At 41.4% G+C, this 20,210-nt stretch overlaps 3 protein-coding genes across 3 annotated transcripts; 1 reads left to right on the top strand and 2 right to left on the bottom strand.

Annotated features, from left to right (window-relative positions):
• Window positions 1–1,697: 1,697 nt before the first annotated feature.
• On the bottom strand, window positions 1,698–7,341 carry LOC108044262. Its single transcript, XM_017123198.2, has 7 exons — window positions 6,460–7,341; window positions 6,265–6,406; window positions 6,067–6,197; window positions 4,575–4,692; window positions 2,806–3,734; window positions 1,988–2,129; window positions 1,698–1,931 (listed from the first exon to the last, which is right to left on the bottom strand). The coding sequence occupies exons 1-7, from the start codon at window positions 7,324–7,326 to the stop codon at window positions 1,801–1,803; spliced, it is 2,460 nt and encodes an 819-aa protein (XP_016978687.1). The 5' UTR covers window positions 7,327–7,341; the 3' UTR covers window positions 1,698–1,800.
• Window positions 7,342–7,468: 127 nt separating this feature from the next.
• Window positions 7,469–16,391, bottom strand: LOC108044277. Its single transcript, XM_017123236.2, has 9 exons — window positions 15,414–16,391; window positions 15,208–15,349; window positions 14,790–14,915; window positions 12,839–13,068; window positions 10,475–10,661; window positions 10,005–10,102; window positions 8,550–9,431; window positions 7,995–8,136; window positions 7,469–7,937 (listed from the first exon to the last, which is right to left on the bottom strand). Exons 1-9 carry the CDS (start codon window positions 16,389–16,391, stop codon window positions 7,738–7,740), a joined length of 2,985 nt encoding a protein of 994 aa, XP_016978725.2. The 3' UTR covers window positions 7,469–7,737.
• LOC108044261 (neuroserpin) lies at window positions 10,384–11,821 on the top strand. The gene is made up of 3 exons (XM_017123196.2): window positions 10,384–11,271; window positions 11,334–11,475; window positions 11,658–11,821. Exon 1 carries the CDS (start codon window positions 10,417–10,419, stop codon window positions 10,891–10,893), a length of 477 nt encoding a protein of 158 aa, XP_016978685.2. The 5' UTR covers window positions 10,384–10,416; the 3' UTR covers window positions 10,894–11,271; window positions 11,334–11,475; window positions 11,658–11,821.
• Window positions 16,392–20,210: the final 3,819 nt, after the last annotated feature.

The following is a 20,210-nucleotide window of genomic DNA, read 5'->3' as shown; positions in this document are numbered from 1 at the left end:
AAACATATTTCATTATAAAAGACAAGATATTAACATATTCACAAGCTCTAATTAAATCTGATTCGACATATCTATACCATCCAACAAAATTTACCTTCAATAAAAAAATGTGGTCAGAATCAAGACGAAATGTTCAAAAATGTGATTCGAGATAAGTTTGTCTAAAGTCAAGTTTTAATGGTCTTGAATTAAAACCATGAAAAATATCAAGATAACACAATTCTGAGGCACAACTACTGTTGAACAAGTTAAAGTAAATCAGCTTACTCAAAGAATCATCATGAGGGGTAATAAAAGTAAGTAAATTGGCCCACTCTGATAGGTGGCGAGCGGATCAAACAGTACCTGTCAATTTGGCAAATGATGCAAAGAGCTGTCAGCGGCAGGAATGGAAAAAGGCCTACGCAAAGGCAAAGGACAGCTTGTTAAGGCAGATGTCTAGTGAAGCATGTCGGCCACCCCACCACCCAGTCACCCTACCACCCATCGCCACCCACACCTCAACCTTGAGCTCGGCACTTGTCATGAAATTTCCTATTTGCAGATGCGCGAGTTGCATTTCCTTTCCTTCTCCCAATGCGGTTGATGGTTTTGCTGCTCCCGCCTGTGTTGTCATTTCAATTTCAATTTGCTGACGGAAACTTGAGCGTCGCCCGTGACAACGTAGCCAAAGTTTCGGCATCGCCCTGGCCACCAATTAGTGCTGGAGCCAAGCGGGACACACAGCCTTCGAAAGTGTAATAAAATCCCTAGGAATTGTCAGGCTCGAGTGGAAAACCAAGCGGCACGTCAGCACGGATTTAATTAAAATGTTTTACACGTGCGTAAATCCAGCACTAATTGTTTCACATCCCATCATCCAACTGCATAATTTCGCCGACAATAAACCTGAATTATGGGCCGGCATCATGACCAGGCCTCAGAGGTATGTAAATGTCACAAAACGTTATTAAAACTGCCGCCCAGGGCGGGCAGGATATCACAAGGACACGCTCTGGTAGCCGCAAAAATTTTTCAAATTTAATTTACACCTGTTTAGAAATATGCAAATATCCGCCACAAAAGGCGGTGAGGCCATGAGGGGTATACTACACTAGGTATGTACTCTATATGTGTGAGCCATCATCGGTCAAGGGTCCGGAAAATCCTCGCCGAAAAGGAAGCCAGGAAAAAAGCGAGTCAAACACGGAGAACAACAATTTAGCTGCACTCATAAACATTCGCTCCTGGGAAAAGGGAAGGAGCAAGGAGGAAGGACGAGCAGGAGCCAGAGGATGTGTTGTTGGATGATTGCAGCAAATTGCCAACACAGTTGTTGACTTTTAGCCATGTGCGTGTCCATGAGTCCGCAGGTCCTTGTGTGTGTTTGGACTTTGGCCACTTACCACTGGCATTCAAATTGCCAGCTCCTCCCATCGCATTTCGCCTTCACTCTTGACTCTTTTTGTTCGCCGTTGTGTCATGGATTGATAGCTATACTAACTTTGATTTATTACCCGCTGCACACACTCAGGGGACTGATACAGGGCTGCCAAACAAACTGGCCTTTCGCCAGGATCGGGAGCTCAACGGGGCCAAGTCCTCTTAATAAACTATCAATGTCAACTGCAACTCGGATGGCTCTAATTACAGAAGCAGCCATCGCCCATGCCAACAGCATTATGCAACCCAAAACTAATCAACCAACAAGGTCGATATACCTGTCGGTACTTGTGTCCGTTTATTTGACATCGAAGATTGGCATTTATTGAATGCGAGATACATATTGCGTTTTGAGGTATTAATGGGGGAAACTCCAATTCAGAGCTGGCTCACGTGGCCCAAAAAGAAGGTGCTATGTGCGTCCTTGATAGCGAAGAAAAATGGATGGTCCGCAGTAAACTCGAAAATTTCTTCTCCCACGATAAGGGATTCTATCTCGGCCTTGACAACTGCAAACAGATAATCAATTATGATTGCTTTTAGGTATTTTCATAGGAACACTTACAGGTGGCTCCGCTGGCTGTTGTCCCCTTCTCGTTGACCTCGATGATGGCCTTGTGCTTCACCTCCGAGATGCGAATGGGATCCGGTTGTCTGAGCAGGCTGCTGAGGTTCGCCTCGGGACTAAATATTTTCTTTATACCCAACTGGAAGAATAATATGGGTTATTATATGTTCCCGATTTAGATATAAAATATTTGGAAGTCTCCAAATTAAAACATAAACGTTCGGTGTAGACGAACTCTGCGACTGAATGAAATTATGTTCTCTGCGGCATTTGGCTTTATAGTTTTTGTCCAACTGCCTAATACCTTAACTGAAAAAACATTTTTTATTTTAGAAAAAAACAAATTTGATCTATAATAAAAATCGTAAAATCAAAAATAAAGCAATAGTAAACAAATAAAAACCATAGTTGCTAAAGACCGCTTAACATATTTTCAAAAAAAAATTGTTCTACAGTGATTACGCTAAGATAAAGATGATTTTCCATTCAGCATATCTCTAATTTGATAGGTAACACTGTCATATTTTTACAGCCTAGTCTTCTGTAACAATAGATTTTTCAAAAGCTTACAATGATCCGTTTTTTTTAACTATTTAACAAAATTCAGGGACCTATGTTAATATAATTATACAGTACATCAAACTGGATTTGATGAGTTAGTTTTAGCACACCAACGAAACTATAGTCGTCCTTTGTCCTCTTTTCTGAGTGAATAAGCTAACATTTCTTGTATTATAGCTATAACCAACCATCTAATTACTTTTAGTTACTGTGATAAATATTTTTCTATAAGTGTATTCGCAAAAAGAACTCACCTCCTCCAGGACCGGCTGCAGGGGGACATCGAACTCGAACTTGAATTTGGGCAGCTGCAGCTTTACTTTCTGCCGGCTCAACTGCGAGCTTATATCATTAAGGTCCAGACCGTTCAGTTTCTCCTCGACAAGTCCCAGCCTCTGCTCCTCCTGGGGCAGAATGATCAGGAACACGATATCTGTGCCGGTGTACGGCAATTCCAAGGCCTTAGCCTTCAATTCGGGCAGCTCGGCGAACCTAAAGTAATCCTCTTGGGACATGGTGTCCACGCTAACCTTTTGACCTCCGTGGTTGACAAAGTCGCGGGCGTAAGTGGCATAGTCGGGGAAACTGCTCAGCCAGTCGGCCTTGAAGTAGATGGCATTGACCAGGATGGCAGCCGTATCGGCGTCGAGTGAGTCCGGAGCGATGAGGTTCTTGATTTGCTGATGGGTCTGCTCCTCCACCCAAGTGTTAATGCGCTTGGCAGTATCCGCACTTTGGGCAAAGTTCACATTCTCGGCCGATGCTGCAAAGTTTTTGCTGACCAAGTCCTGATACGCCTGGGCCAGCTGGAACTGCTGGGCCACATAAATCCGATTGGCATACTTCAATTTGGCCCCGTCCTCGTTCTCATCCCCATTCCCCACTAGCCTCTGTCCCTTGGCCAAGAGCTGGGCCACCTCGTTTTTGCCAGTTCCCTCCAGGCCCAATCCCTGCTTCAGCTCCTCGGCGGTGCTGCCATCGGCACCTAGAAAGGCCAGAGCCAAGCCAAGTCGGATGGAGGAGGGCGAGAATACGATATTCCGACCAGGCTCAGACTTGGCCAACTGGCCATAAAGCTTCGAGGCAAACTGGGCCTCCCCGGCAGCGCTTTTGGAGTAGTTTACAGTGTTGGCCATGGCTAAAATCAAGCCCTGGAGCAGCAAAAATGACCACGTGGCCTTGGCTGTAGGATGTTAATGTGACAAAGTTGTCAGAGGAAAACTGTGGTTAATTCAAGGGCTCAAACCAAGCAAAGAGTATCTTTCCTACCTGACATGATGAAGCAAACTAAACTATTTCACGTTTCAGATTTATATTTAAACTGCTCTTCGATTGTTACCTGAGCTCAGAGAGGTTTTTAGAATGATGTTTCTTAGTTCTGATAAAACTGGTTTTTGACTAACATGAATCTTCCCAGGTCAAATAAATATTTAAAGGGTGGAAATGTGTAAAGGTTTTTAAAGATTTTATCGTGCACCTTGAAAATGTACAGGTTTCTTGTGATGGAAAAAATACTTATATAGGCCTTAGAAATTTTAACTCGAAATTGAACACGTTAGACATGTACCCTTTATTATATTCTTTATAAATAGTACGGCCACTGAAAGTCTTGTAAACATTTTATATATTTATTTCAAAATAATATTAAAAAAATTAATAGTCTTGTTCATTTATTTATATTGTAATATGTGTTCAGAAACTGTTTCCTTACTAACGTTTTTATTTCCATTTCCTCATTTCGTGACTAAAACCAATTTAATTGGGCCCGATTTTAAGAGCAAGTACTTTCACCAAGGCTCTCTTCAATCGGCTCTCTTTTTTTCTTTCCGGCCCTATTTAGCTCTCTTACTCTCTGCTTTGCTTGCAGTTGTTGACAAACAGTGATGTCATCTTGTTTACAATTAAAAAATATTCTTTCTGGGAAAATCACATCAAAGGTGAAAGGTGAACTATAAATCAACCTATATACATATGTGGGAGTGCAAATGGATTTAGTATCTGCATAAAATATGTTTATACTTACGTGAAGTTAAGTTCCACCGATGGATTTTAATGAGTGGGACGATCAGAAATTTCCGTGGGTGTTCCGAGGGCTTCTGCTTTCCACTGAGAACTAATTTTTTCTGTGCCCCAAAAGCGCACTCTGTGTGGCATTAAATGACATATGTACATACAAATTAGAATTTTTTTTTGTGAGGGTGTAACACTCAACATACATATAATATTTCCAGAACAGCACTTCAAAAGATACCGCTCAAAATAGATGTGTCCGAAAATAGTTAGAAATACCCATCTGGTGGTATAAGTACATATGTATTTCTATCTCTGTTTCATATTCCCGCATGAATAACCCTTGGTTTTGATTTACAATATAATTCATAATCTTTTCCAATGCTTCATATTGCATTATATTTTTTAATTATAGGAAAGAGGTTTTCAATTGGCCAGACATAAACAAAAAATTGAATAATAATATAGATAAGAAATGGGGTTTCTCTATTTAGACCACAATAATTTTTCATGCCTGCAAAAAAATATTACTTGTCGGATTTTCCAAAAGATTATATTTCCACATTGGGAATTTTTTAAACTAATGTATAAAAAATAAGTAGGACTTAACTTTAAAACATTATGTAAAAATAGCTGACAATGAAGACTGTACTGATTTTGAAAGAACAGTAGGGAATATTGGGTACAAATTGTGTTTGGACTATATTTTATATTTTCTGTTGGTATTACGTTAAATTGGGAAGGGAATCGGATTGGCCAAATGTGCAGTTGTTTTGCAGTAAGGCTCACAGTAAACATTGTTTCCTATTTAAAAACTTATTTTAGATAAAGCTTGATAATTAAAAAGTTTATTTAAATGCACAATTTTTAAAATTGCCTGAATAAAATTTATATGTCTGGTAACAGTTTTGTTAGCAATAGAGCTGTTTTGTTCAAAACCATTAACCAGAAGACGAAATTGGCTCACCCGACTATGCTAACCCAGCTAAAATATTGCTTTATTATTGAAAAATGTTGAATCTGAAGATTCTGAGGAAAAAAAGCAGACGTAAACTCACGTTCGACTTGACTGTTAAGCTACTCTGCTGAGGATTCGCAAGATACATTTCCCATTATGCAATCAATTTCTAAGCAAAACCACCATTTATTCAGGTTGTATTGGCAGTTTGGTAAAACCCTCTAAGTGGATTTTCAAGCGGGCTTACGGTAGTTGGTTAACAAGTTATATTTAATTGATTTATGTATTAAATCTGTCAATTAGGCTATGTGATATCTGCTAAGTTGATTAAACAATTACACAATCATGTACAATATTAAATGATTTTCTAACAGAAAATTAAAGGTTCTAAATTTAGCAAAACGTATAATAACAAAAATAAGCTTACAGCTCTGAACATAATTCCAAATTTGTCAATATCTTGATTTTAAGTGTAAATTTTTAGAAATCATTCCGCCGCGAATACTGTGACCATTTTTTAAGTAAAAATATTTTATAAAATTAATCATTTTATATTTATTTGGGGGTTTACAACACGGCCCTGGAAGAAGATGGTGTTCGCATCGCGAATAACGAAGGCAAAGGGATGATCGGCTACAAAGAACACGGAAAAGCCCGCTCGATTCGTGACGGATACAGCTGAAATTCAACGAAAACAGTGAGTATATAGTAGTGCAAATTCATCTGCTATAATCAAATCTCTTACATGTGGCTGCCGCGGCCTCTGCTCCCTCCTCGTTCACCTCCAGGAACGCCTTGTGCGAGACTTGGCTGACTTTTCCGCCTGACTTATCGCCAAACAAGCCACTTAGGTCCGAGTTGTCAGTGAAAAGCTCTCGGATGCCCAACTGCAATGGAATTTTTGAGTTGCGAAACCAGATATTTTCCAAAGTCAACCCACCTTCTCTAGGGTCTCCCTGAGTTCGTCACGAAACTCGATCTTGAACCTGGGAAGCTTCACATACACCTCCTTGGCCTCCAATGGCCTGGCGAAGCCAACGATTTTCTCCTCCAGCGAACTCAAGCCACCAACATCGCGGGGGAGGAAGATGGTCATGGACAGGTTGGAGTTCCGGTACGGCAGCTCCAGTACTTGCGCATCCAGGTCTCGGAAGTAGTTCGCCTTGAAGGTTCCCATCTGCATCATCATCGGTACGGTCACATTCCTGTCGGCAGTTACTTGGAAGGATGAGGACCTGGTTCTCTCTGGATCAAACTTGGACTCCCACTGGCCCTTGAAGTAGATGGCGTTCACCAGCAAAGCCTTGACGTCGGACGTCATGCTGACGGGGTCGATCATGTTCTTGATCTTGCCACTGGTCTGGTCGAGCACCCATTGGTTAATCCTCGCGGCCGCCGCGGGCCCATTGGCCAAGCTTATAGACTCCGCCTCGGCCTTGAAGGGTTCTCTCACAGCCAGATTGAACTCCTCATGGAGGCTGTACTGATCGTTCACGTAGATGCGGTTCGCCAGCTTCAGTGTGGCACCGCCCTGCTCCTGCCCCTGCAACTGGCTGAGGAGTGCCCCATATTTGGTGGCCACCTCCTGCTTGTCCCCGGATGACAGCCTCAGGGCACTCTGCAGTTCCCGTGCCGTCGAACCTCCGGCGCCCATGTAGACCATACTCAGGATGGCCTCTATGGAGACGGGCGAGACGATGAGGTTCTGGTTGGCATGGCTCTTGGCCAGCAGCTGGTAGATCTCCTCGGAGGCTTGACAAGCCACAGAAGTGATCCACAGTATCAGGCCTAGTAAGGGGAAATCCATTTTAATACACTTTGGTTTTAACCGCTCCACTTATTCCTAGAAATTCTGGTTTCGAACAGAAACAAGTGGGAATCCTTACAAAACCACATTATTACCATTTTCGTAATATGACTAATGCATCAATTAAAATCGAATATGGCAATTTAACATTGAATACATTGGCATTTATTTACTTCTATTTCACTGCCCGACATCGATTCGCAACTTACACAAGTAATTCATTTCACCGCCTCCAACGAACTGGTCCCCGAGATAGGTATCTCTGTAAACTGAGCGGAGAGTGCCAAGACGAGCTTATATATGTACTGGACTCTAATGCAATACCTTGTTATTGAGAACTGCGAACACAGCTCTCTTAGATTGAAATTCAATGAGTTCTAGTGGGATTTCCCAGCTGAATTTTATTTGGTCTCACTGCTGCTCTTGGACATTGTACATGCTGGCATTGGAACCTTCCCGCGAATCGCCTTCCTCTGGTAATCCACAATCGGGAATCACAAATCGGCCGGCGAAGAACACGGCCTGCGAGTTGCGTATGTAGAACACAAACGGGTGATCTGCCCTGAAGAGCTTCTTGTTCATGTTCAGCATCATGGGCACAATCTTCATGACTGCAATTAAGTGCGAAAATCAGAATACAGGCATAGCGAGTAATCGATTTCACTTACAAGTGACGGCGGCTGCCTCTGATCCCGCCTCGTTTACGTCGATGTAACCGCGATGTCTTGCCGCCGAGATCTTCTGGCCTGTTCTCGACTTAAAGAGTCCGTCCAGTTGCGCCTTATCGCTAAAGACTTCAGCAATACCCAGCTGTTGATGTAACACATTTAATTAGTAACAAGTATTATTGGTATTTTAATTACATTGAAAAACCCGTTCTTATCATTACAGTAATAAGTTAAAATTCAAGTGCCATTAACTAAATGTTGCACCTTAACTTAAACTTTTTTATAAGATGTCAAAAAGAAGTCAGGCGTATGGAAATAAAAGCGAGATATGTGCCTCTAATAATATATCAACCATCTGCAACGATTATAAATTAGTTACAATACCTATTAGTTGTACAATAGCTTTAGTGATTGGCATTTGTTTTTAACTTTAAAATAATAATTGAGTCGTATGTGGTCTTTATAATAAAATATAAAAAGAGTGCTTTGTACTTTTAAAAATGAAATTAATTTTATTGTTTATACTTATTCCAATACTTGCAATCTTAGACTCACCTGATTTAGAATTGGTTTGAGGTCCACGTCGTACTCTATGGTCATCCTGGGCAGGAAAATCTCCACATCCTGTAGGGTCATAGCCGCGTCAATGTCGGCTAGATCCACGTTGTTGAGTTTCAGTTCCAAGTCCTGCAGGCCAGAGATTTCGTTGGGCAGCAGGATAAGCATGTGGATGTTCGAGTACTCGTACGGCAGCTGCACGGCCGTAGCATTTAGCTGTCCGAGATCGGCAAACCTGAACTTGTCCTCCTGGTACATCATGCTCACTTCCACACGGGAGTCCATATCCACATGGAAGGCATCCATCGACGTGGTCTCTGGCATGAAGGGTTTCAGCCATTTTCCCTTGAAGTACAAGGCGTTGATGAGCACGGCACTCGTCTCGTCGTTCACGGCATCCGATTGAAGTAGGTTGCTGATCTTTTGCTCCGTTTCCTTCTCCACCCAGGCGTTGATCTGCTGCGTGGCTCCCTCTGAATCGGCGAACTTCGCCGCCTCCGCCTTCGACTGGAAAAAGTCCCCGGCGATCTCGTTAAATTCCGGCTGCAGTTCCAGGTTGTCGTTCACGTACAATCGGTTCACGGACTTCAGCACAGGTCCCCTTTCCCCGTAGTTGCAGTTCGTCCGCCAGAACTCGCCAAAGGTGCGAGCTATGTGGTGGCGATCCCCTGCTCCCAGCTGCAGTCCATTCCTCAGCTCCTCGGCCGTCGATCCCGAGGCTCCCATGAAAGCCAGGGTCAAACAACTTTGGACGGACGCGGGTGAGAAAACCGTGTTGATTTGACCCTCATCACTTTGCTGCAGGGCATCCTTGGTAATGGTATCTATCAGGGTTCGAGAAAACAGATTTCTACTTTCTTGGGGATCGCTCATCTTGACCTGCCGATAGGGTAAATGTTAAAACATATAATTTAAAACTATTAACAGTACCATAGATCGAGCCAATTTTTTTGGATACGTCAAATGACGTATAAGATCTGAACTACTGCTGTGTACTTCCCATTCAAAATAAAGACCCAATATCATTATCATAGCTTAACCATGAAAACTGATGGGCCTATCGCAGGTATTTGCTTTCGTCATTATAAATTGCTTTTTAGCAAACACCTCGACTGATAACGTTGTTTATATATTTGTTCGTTCTATCTACAAAAATAGTCCACTGATGCACTCGTTGTTTTCTATGAAATACTACATACTTGGCGTACAACTACTAGACTTAAGTCTATGTTTAGATTTCTATATCACTGATTGATGCAAAAATGGAAGTGGTAATACAAAAATAGTCAACTGATGCACTCGTTCTTTTCTATGAAATACTATAGATTTGGCTTACAACTACTAGATGTTTAGATTTCTATATTACTGATTAATGAAAAAATGGAAGTGGAAATAACAATCTATTAAGCACACTGTTAAGCTTCTTAGGTCAAGAAAAAGGTGGTAACTTACACCGGAAAAAAGAATTAAACGGAGGCAATCAGAGGGCAGCTGGAGTAGGTGCGAGGTGTCTGTCAGACGGCGTGGAACTGACTTCCACCAGGGAATGTCTATGACTCAGAACTAAACGAACAGTGCGCGATTAGATAAATTCCGAGAGAGTCCGCCTGTAATGAAGAGAACCAGCTAAATAAACCGCTGAAACGGAAACTTCCTATCAACATATCCCGAATTGAGCAGGCTGATAGGTTATCTAGCTTCATATTATAATAAGCAGTCAAACCAAAGGTCTTATCAATCGAGTTCCCATTATTTACTCTTAAATGCTTCTGTAAAAAGAGTACCCCCTGACTCTTATTTCGCAAAGTACAAAATGTGGATATATACAAAACAAATTTGTAAAGAGTAATTGAAGTCCAACACAATGAAAGATGGAGAATTCGCCCAGGGCTTGGAACAGTTCGCCTACTGTCTCCACGAACAGCTGAGCCGGGCCAATCCCGGCCAGAACATCATCCACTCCCCGCTGTCCGTCAGAACTTCTGGTGGAATGGTGCGGATGGGAGCCACGGAGGGATCGGCCACGGCCAAGGAGTTGGATGAGGGTCTCCGGTTCGGAGGGCGGGATGTGCGGGAGATAGCCGAGAACTTCGATGCCGTGCTAAAGACCTACGAGCAGTGCCAGATCTTGAAAATGGTCAACGGACTTTACGTAATGCAGGGTCATGAAGTCGGCGAGCAGTTTGGCGGCATTCTAGAGAAGAGTTTCCACTCCAAGCCAATGGAGATCGACTTTGGCAGCAAACAGGCTGCCAGTATTATTAACAATTGGGTTGAGTCGCAGACTAACAACGTAATCAAAGACCTAATCAGCCCTGGAGTTCTGGACAAGGACTCTTGACTGGTCCTTATCAATGCAATTCACTTTAAGGGCAATTGGTCAATCAGGTTCAATGAAAGTGAGACTAAAGACGAGTTATTCTTCTCGGATCCAGACAGATCTGCCAAAGTGAGAATGATGCACGTTTCCGATAAGTTCTTCTTTGCTTCGCTACATAATCTAGATGCCACTGCCCTTAAAATGAACTATAGTGCCTGCAACTTGGCCATGATCATCATACTGCCGGATGAGAAATCGAATCTTACGATTCTGGAAAACAAATTACCAGGCATTTCTCTCGAGGCATTGTTATCCTCAATGAACCTGGAACAAGTTGATGCCAAGATTCCTAGCTTCAAAGCCGAGTTCCAGCAGGAACTATCCCAGGCCTTCAAGCTGGTAAGCCGAAATAGTAGTATGATTGGTGTATAATTGTGTATTCGATCTTTACCTACTTACAGATGAACATGAGCCGTATTTTTAGCGATCAAGCCGAACTTGGTGCAATGCTGAAGTCCCAGTCCCCCCTAGTTGTCTCCCATATCATACACAAGGCCTTTATTGAGGTCAACGAAGTGGGCACTGAAGCCGCAGCTACGACAGGTGAGTTTAATAATATAGTCTAATACAAAGATCTGATCTATAAAAGCAAATACCCTGGGTTATAAAAAATTAAACTCATATTTTTAAACATGAATATTTATAAAAACGTGCATAAAAGTAATTTCTTTTTAGATGATTTTACCCTTGCCTATTTTAATAATCATATTTTCCAACTTTTCCAGCTGCGGTTATCCAATTAAGAAGCAAGCCCGCCACTCAGCCTAAGCCAAAGTTGTTTCATGCTAATAGACCCTTCTTTTATGCAATTTATGACAACGTCCATGGTTTCCTCTTCGCCGGTCACTTTTGTTCGACGACAGTAGAAAAGTCCAAAAAATGTAATAAATGTAATTTTAAGAACGAATGCAAATCCTGAGGAATGTATATTTCTGTGTCTGTGCTTTCCAATAAAATATTATATTTTCAATTGTACCAAAATTAGCTTCATAGGATCAGTCTTAAGAAGTGTACATGTAAATTCATAAAGATTTAATTGGAACAGATTTATAAATAGTCCAAGTTTTGTTCAATATAAATTAAATAAAAATATGTATGAATTCAAACAAAAAAGTTATGCTGCTGGAAGTTATATTTATAGTATTCGAACACCAAAACCATTTCAAGCTGAACTTTGGGTGATAAGGGCGTGACAAGGGAATACAAATTAATGACGCAAACCAAAAGTTCATTCAGTGATCGATTAAGCAATAGAAACCCTTGGGGATACACATGTGGTTAGTTATCCGATAGGCGAGAGCATTATACATTAATTTAATGAGCTAAAAATTGAGAAACAAAAAGGCTTAAGTCAAGTTTCCCGACTACAAGATATCCATTACAAAATACGCTGGTCGCACCAAAAAATTAAAAAAAAAAATTTAATAAGATCTAAAAATTATAAAAGCTGAAACGACTTCTAGCTTTCCTTTTCAACGAATATATCATACTTTTCTGTTTAACAAATAATGGGTAAACAAAAAACTTATTCCCTGGGAAAAACAGTCCGCGGGCATAAAAGCAATGGTCGTTGGTTAAGAAAAATTAGTTGTTACGTAAAAGCCACATCATATAGACGAGGACGGTACCAACTTCAATTAATACAAATTTAAAAGTACAAGAAATTTACTGACTTCTTAACTTTGATTAATATCTTTCGCCCCTGATCCGCCCAGCCAAACTCCCCATGACCGACGCCGCCCACCAGGAGTTCGCCCGCCGGCTGGCTTTATTCTCCATCAACATCTACGAAAGTCTGTTGGCTCAAAATCCCGGAGAGAACATTGTCTTCTCGCCCTTCTCCATCCAGACATGTGCGGCGATGGCCTGGATGGGCGCCGAAGGAGAGACGGCCACTCAGTTAGACCATGGTCTTGGTCTGTCCTCCAGCGACGCGGGCCAAATCGCCCACAGCTTCAACCAAGTATTGGCCGCCTACCAGGACAGCCAAGTCCTGCGGATTGCCAACAAGATCTTCGTGATGGAGGGCCATCCGCTGCGCCAGGAGTTTGACCAGCTGCTGACCAAGGAGTTCCTCTCGGCGGCGCAGAGCGTCAACTTTGCGCAAAGCGCCCAGGCGGTGGCCACCATTAACGGCTGGGTGGAACAGCGCACCAATCACTTAATAAAAGACCTGGTGCCGGCTAATGCGGTGTCTTCTGATACGCGACTGGTCCTAGTGAACGCCATCCATTTTAAGGGCATCTGGCTTCACCCGTTTTCCAAGTACTCTACCCATCTGGACACCTTTTACCAGGATGGCAAACGTAAAGTTCAGGTTCCCATGATGGGTGTCACGAAACGGTTCCGCTTTGGTGTCCTACCGGAACTAAACGCCGCTGCCCTGGAGCTGCCCTACAAAGACTCTAATCTCTCCATGCTGATCGTCCTACCAAACAAAAGGACGGGCCTATCCGCCATGTCAAAGAAGATGCGTAATTTGCCGCTCTACCAGATTACACAGGAGCTACTCGAAACCCGGATTCATGTGATGTTGCCCAAGTTCAAGGCCGAGTTCCAAGTAGAGTTGACCGATGTATTTCAACATGTGAGAATTATACACATAATGGAATAACTGCAATTAAAGCCTTTATAACTTTTAATCCAGCTGGGCATGTCGAAAATGTTCACCGACCAAGCGGAGTTCGGCAAGATGCTGCAGAGCCCCGAGCCTCTGAAGGTGTCCGCCATTATACACAAGGCCTTTATCGATGTAAACGAAGAGGGAACAGAAGCCGCGGCTGCGACGAGTAAGTGCTATAAATATATGGCTTTGACCACTGAACTGAATTCCGCATGTCATCTCCATTTGCAGGTATGTGCTTCCAGCTATTGTCGTCGGCATCCATGAACACGTACTTCTGTGTCGATCATCCATTTAAGTTTTTCGTTATCGATAACGACTCAACCGTTTTGTTTACTGGCAGCATTCAAAAAATATAAATATTCTGGTATTTCCAATGCCAAGATAGATGTTTTCGAACACGTTTATGTAAAGTAAATGAAACTACAGTTCTCGAGATTTTTGGCATATAATATGAAATTTGCAGTTTATTTTACACTTTATATATTTTTCACTAAAAAAGCATGTAGCCTCAATAAAATAAAAAAATATTGGGAGTGAATTCTTCAATTTGTTGGTAAAATGGGTTAGTGAAAGTGTGCGCTTTTGGCAGTAAGGACGTTTGTGAACTTTTACAGAAATGATAGTGGTAAGTTTTTTCTTTACTGTTTATACACTTGCAGATGGTTTTATAATTTCAGTCAAATATTCTCGACGCAGTGAAAGTATAAACATAAATAATGTATAAAGTATATACAGCATATTTGTAGTAACATAAACTTTAACAGCCTATAAACACTAAAGTGAAAAAGTTATCAAAATAATTTAAGCGCAGAATACTTCATTAATGTTGATTAACAAAATATAAGATTACAGCTAATTTCAATTAGTAAACAATTTCAACTTACATAATTTTAATACTGTCAGTAAAAATAACGGCAAGAAACAAAAACTTAAATGGATGATCGACACAGAAAAACGGGTACACTTGCAAATTGAGATGGCATGTGGAATAGAGTTGCAAAGAGTCTTTAGTTACTAGATAAATCTTTATTTTACTATCCATGCTCAAAGTACTTATCCGACGGCACACAATATTCGATAAGGCACAATAACTTAAGGTTCAGAGAGCTGTTGACCAATTCGTCCTGGAAAAGGCGCTCATCCATATCCGAAGTCCGTTGGTAAGGTTTGGCGTAATAAGAGTCAGATATGTCAATCAGCTATTTTGCTATTAAGATTAATTATAGTTTTTGTATGCTTCCAGCAAAAAGAACAGTTGAGTCCTTATTGAGAATGTAGAACTTAAATGGATGGTCTACAGTGAAGCGTTTCAGTTCCGGGGGGTAAATAGTAATCGAATAGGGTATCATGACCATACCTGTAAATTGAAAAGACACGAAAAATGATTAAATAGGCGCTTCAGTGATTAGAGTTTATTTAAAGGCATATGGTCACGCGGGAAATGTTCTGAAAAATCTTACAAATTTGGTAATGTCTGTATATGCTTCTCAGGTTACCCCATAGTTTCAGACAAATGCTGAAACCTCCCAGTTATACATAAAACTGACTTTATTAATGCGGGATGAAGACAACACAAACACGGATGAACAATTGGGACATGCAGAAGATGAAAGATGCTAATGCAGTACGAAAGAACTTCGAGCACTTACCCGTGGCAGCCGCTGCTTCTGTTCCCTCTTCGTTCACATCGATAAAGGCCTTGTGTATGATGGCCGACACCTTCAGAGGCTCGGGGCTCTCAAGTATTTTGCCGAACTCCGCTTGGTCGGTGAACATCTTCGACATGCCCAGCTAAGGAAAGATTTAAGAGACTTTAGTCGCGATTCCTTCTTAATGACTCTAAAACAAAGCTCACCTTTTGGAAAACATCACTCAACTCCACTTGGAACTCGGCCTTGAACTTGGGCAACTTCACTAGTACCTCAGTCTTTTGCAGTGCCTGCGTAATAAGCGAAAGTGGCGTCACACGCAGCTTCTCCTCCATGGCGGACAAACCCGTCCTGTTGTTGGGCAGGACGATCAACATGGAGTGGTTAGAGTCCTTGAAGGGCAGCTCTAAGGTTGAGGCGTCCAGTTCTGGTAGATTGGCAAATCGAAACCACTCCTTTAAAGCCATCATCGGAACACGGACGCTGTGGTCCCCATTCAAGTGGAAGGAAGCCGGCCAGGTTTTATATATGGAGAACTGGTACTGCCAGGTGGCCTTGAAGTGGATTGCGTTCACTAGAACCAGTCGTGAATTGGCGTTCAGTGCGGTGGCCGGAACCAAGTCTTTTATCAAGTGTTTGGTGCGCTTTTCTACCCACTTGTTTATGGTGGCTGCCGCCTTGTCGCTCTTGGCGAAGTTGACGCTCCTCGCCGACGAGAGGAACTTCTTAATCTGCAGCTGGACAAACTGCCGACGTAGTGGATAGCCCTTCATTACGAAGATCTTGTTGGCGATCCGCAGGACCTTGCTGTCCTTGTAGGCGGCCAGTACCTTGCGGAAACTATCGGCGATTTTTTCCGCATCGCTGGAGGCCAAACCAAGACCCTGGTCCAACTGGGTGGCCGTCTCTCCTTCCGCGCCCATCCGAACCATCGCCGCACACGTCTGGATAGAGAAGGGTGAAAAAATGATGTTCTGGCTGGGATTCTGCGCCGACAGCTTTTCGTAGACATTGTTGGAAAAGAGAGCCAGTCGGCGGGAGAACTCCATGTTGGCGTTGTCGGTCATGGTGACGTCAGAGGAGCGGACCAGCGGAGAGGGGAAGAGGGCTAGGCAGAGCAGTGGGAGAAACCAGCAAGCTGAAAGTATACAAATCATCCGGAGATAAAGTGTGGTTAATGTCATAAATATATATAATTCAAATAGTGGACAGATGAGTCACCTCTGAATCTTTTGGCTTTGTACTGTTTAATTTCTGTTAAATGACTTAAGCCACGACAGTTTCACTCCAGACCTCATAGAGTAAAGACGTGCAACTACGGCGATCAAAGACCACCAGCGACAAGTGCTTATCAGCAAAATTTGCATAAACAAACAGGTGAACAAAAGAGACACAAAAAAAGCAAAAACAAAATACAATAACTAATAATCACGTGATACAACAACCACACACAGGGGTTCGCCCCACATAACCAAAATGTTGCCACCGGACAAAAACAAACTCTTTTCTAAAAACTCAATAAATGAAAAAAAATACATTGTGATTAAAAGAAAAGACAACCTTTCCTTGGAACTCACAAACCCATTTATCGTTAAAAAGTCTATAGACTATATTTGTGGAGGTGAAGTGGATAATTGTAAACCAACTAGAGCAGGAACCCTTCTTATCGAAACAAAAAACACCCAACAAGCCCTAAAATTACTGAAAATCAAAAAAATTGGAGAAATAGACGTTGAAGCATACGAACACAAAACCCTTAATGTGACAAAAGGCGTGATTTATTGCAACCTACTTAGGAATGTCTCGGAAGAAGAAATCCTAGTGGAGCTTAAATCACAAAAGGTTAGTGAAGTCTACAAGTGGACAAAAATGGTTGACCAAAAAAGAACTCCAACAGGTCTCATTACATTAACCTTTGCTTCCACAAACCTTCCCGAAAAAGTAATGATCGGCTATGAGGTAGTGTTCACACGCCCATACATACCACGGCCAATGCAGTGCAAGAAATGCCTCCGCTTTAACCACACCCAATTATACTGCAAACAGGAAAACCTCATATGCAAAAACTGTTCGGAGACCTCACACACAAACGACAATCAGGAATGTACCCAAGCACCCAAATGCATTAACTGCAAGAACCGCCACACCTCTATTGACAGAAAATGCCCAATCTTTATTAAAGAACAGGAGCTTATAGCCATTAAAATAACCGAAAAAGTAGACCACAAAACTGCCCGTTCCATATACTTCGCACGCCACAATCCCAGCCAAGAAACCTCTTACTCCCAAACCCTAAAAAATGCAGCACCCACAGAAAACCTCACCAAAGCAACAGAAACTCCAACACAGGACAAAAAAGTAAACAACGGAATGGAAGAAATGCTTAAGGAGATAGACAAGAAAATTGCAGAGGTAGCCAAACCATCAAACAGAACACCAATAACGTACAACATATACGATGAAGATATGGATATGGACCCTTTTAACGACACCCAAAAACCTTCGACATCAACAAACGATCGCGTACTTAGAAGCCAAACAAAAGAAAAATCCATCCTCTCCAAATCTCTAAAAGCTAAAGAGCAAAAACCGAGCCTTCCCAACACAAATACTATAAAACAAGCACAAAAAAATAATTAAACTATGACTTTAAAAATAATACAATGGAATATAAAGGGATATACAAACAACTACAACCAACTACTACTACTTATCAAAAAACATTCTCCACATATTATATCACTCCAAGAAACACACATACAATACTTTCACAAGCTACCTACACCAATAAACTACCATATACTAACAAACATTGCATCTAACCGATTTGGAGGAGTAGCCTTACTAATCCACAAATCAATTCAATATAATCAAGCCAACATCAATGATAACGTAGAAGCAATAGCAGCAGAAATAAAATCAAAACAAAATTTTAAATTATACTCCATTTACATTCCACCCAACAAACCCTTTTCACGCAATAACCTGAACAACTTAATTAACACCAACAATGAAACTGTCATGGTAACAGGAGACTTCAATAGCTGGCATCAAAACTGGGGATCGACACGCTCGAACTCAAGGGGTAAAACCGTAGCCAAGTTCATTGAACAGTCAAACTGTATCCTTCTAAATGATAAATCACCAACTCATTTTACTACACACAACACATTTACCCACATTGACCTCAGCTTTTGCTCTCCCTCCCTCGCACCACTCACAACCTGGATCCCAATCGACGACCTTTTCGGAAGCGATCACTTCCCTATAATTATCACCCTCTTTCCAAGCGACAACACAATTAACAAAAAAACAACAATTTTTAAAATAGCCGAAGCTAACTGGGACAATTTCGCAATCCACACCCACAACACCAACAACCTATACCCTCCCTCAGCCAACATAAACAAAGAATCAGCACTAATTAACAAAATAATACTAACAAGCGCACACCATACAATACCACAAACACTACCCAGCAGGCACTCACGCACAGTTCCTTGGTGGAACAAAAACTTATCAGACTTACACACAAGGAAAAAACAAACATGGAAAGCACTGAAAAGACACACAACCCAAGAAACGATCGTTGCATACAGAAAGGCAAACGCAATATTGAAAAGGGAAATCAAAATAAGGAAAAAGGAATCCACAACCAAATTTACATCAACCATCCAATCAAACACACCAACAACAAAAATATGGAACAACATTCGTCGTTTTTGCGGTCTAAACCCAACAAAACAAATACATTGCATAACAACCAACAACAACGAAACCACCAACGACAAAAACAAAATAGCCAATCTGCTCGCACACCACTGGTCACAGCTCTCTAAAGATACTAACTTCAGCCAAGAATTCTCCTTTCATAAATACAATAGATCAACACTTAATCACACTCCATCCACATCAGCCATAAAAATTGACAAGCCCATAACCAAAATGGAACTTACCATTGCTCTCCAATCCCTCAAAGGTACAACACCAGGAATCAGCAGGATATCTTACCCAATGATAAAAAATAGTTCAGCTTCCGTACAAAATAGAATACTTCATCATTTCAACAACATATTTAACAACCACATTCCTCAATCCTACAAAACTAGCCTTATAATTCCAATAATAAAACCCCTAAAAGATAAAACCGACATCGCATCATACCGACCCATCTCACTCAACTGCTGCCTGGGAAAAACACTGGACAAAATAATAGCAAACAGACTTTGGTGGTTCCTTACCAATGACAAACTTTTACACCCACATCAATTCGGCTTCAAAAAAGGAAAATCAACTTCGGATAATCTGCTGTATGCAGATCACATCATCACGAAGTCCCTTAACAACAGGAAACATACCTCACTCATCTCTCTTGACTTTTCAAGAGCTTTTGATCGAGTAGGTACCCACCCAATAGTTGACCAACTGATAAAATGGAAATGTGGTCACAAAATAATAAACTATATTATAAACTTCACAAAAAACAGGAAAATAACAGTCCGAATAGGAACACACAATTCAAACATTTACCCCTTGGATAACGGAATTCCACAAGGATCTCCCATATCCGTTGTACTATTTTTAATTGCCTACAATAAACTGGCCAACATCCTTACAAGGCAGAAACAAATAAAGTTTAGCGCATATGCAGACGATTTCCTCTTATTGGTCAATTTAAAAAATCGGAAAAACACAACAATAAACCTGAGCCACCTTTTTAAAAAAATAAATGACTGGGGAAAATATTCAGGCGCAACTCTGTCCGAAACAAAATGCCAACATCTACACATATGTAGAAAACACAGATGCAGCTGCACTATTATTACACAGAACTCAAACATAAATAACGTAACATCACTTAAAGTACTCGGTCTAACCATTAATAATAAATACAACTGGAACTCACTCATTAACTCTCCCTTACCATCTCTCTCAAACAAACTTAATATCATAAAATGTCTGGCCAGCCCCAAATTTAACTGCAATACAAACACATTACTAAA

The sequence above is a fragment of the Drosophila rhopaloa genome, unplaced genomic scaffold (genome assembly GCF_018152115.1).
Source record: "Drosophila rhopaloa isolate 14029-0021.01 unplaced genomic scaffold, ASM1815211v1 contig_115, whole genome shotgun sequence".
Lineage (NCBI taxonomy): Eukaryota > Metazoa > Arthropoda > Insecta > Diptera > Drosophilidae > Drosophila > Drosophila rhopaloa.
Note: the sequence above shows the minus strand (reverse complement) of the source record. Positions and strands in the feature narration are given on the sequence as shown.

What these genes read in the sequence shown, in the direction of transcription:
- LOC108044261 (XM_017123196.2), top strand. Translation starts at nt 10,417, where the DNA reads ATGAAAGATGGAGAATTCGCCCAGGGCTTGGAACAGTTCGCCTACTGT.
- LOC108044262 (XM_017123198.2), bottom strand. Translation starts at nt 7,326, where the DNA reads ATGGATTTCCCCTTACTAGGCCTGATACTGTGGATCACTTCTGTGGCT. An exon ending in AGAGGCCGCGGCAGCCACAT is followed by an intron (nt 6,198 to 6,264) that starts GTAAGAGATTTG and finishes GTTGAATTTCAG; the next exon opens with CTGTATCCGTCACGAATCGA. An exon ending in AACAGCCAGCGGAGCCACCT is followed by an intron (nt 1,932 to 1,987) that starts GTAAGTGTTCCT and finishes ATCTGTTTGCAG; the next exon opens with TTGTCAAGGCCGAGATAGAA.
- LOC108044277 (XM_017123236.2), bottom strand. Translation starts at nt 16,391, where the DNA reads ATGACATTAACCACACTTTATCTCCGGATGATTTGTATACTTTCAGCT. An exon ending in TCTTTTTGCTGGAAGCATAC is followed by an intron (nt 13,069 to 14,789) that starts AAAAACTATAAT and finishes TGTTCCACCCAG; the next exon opens with CCGTTAATGGTGGCCACCGC. An exon ending in TCAAACCAATTCTAAATCAG is followed by an intron (nt 8,137 to 8,549) that starts GTGAGTCTAAGA and finishes TTACATCAACAG; the next exon opens with CTGGGTATTGCTGAAGTCTT.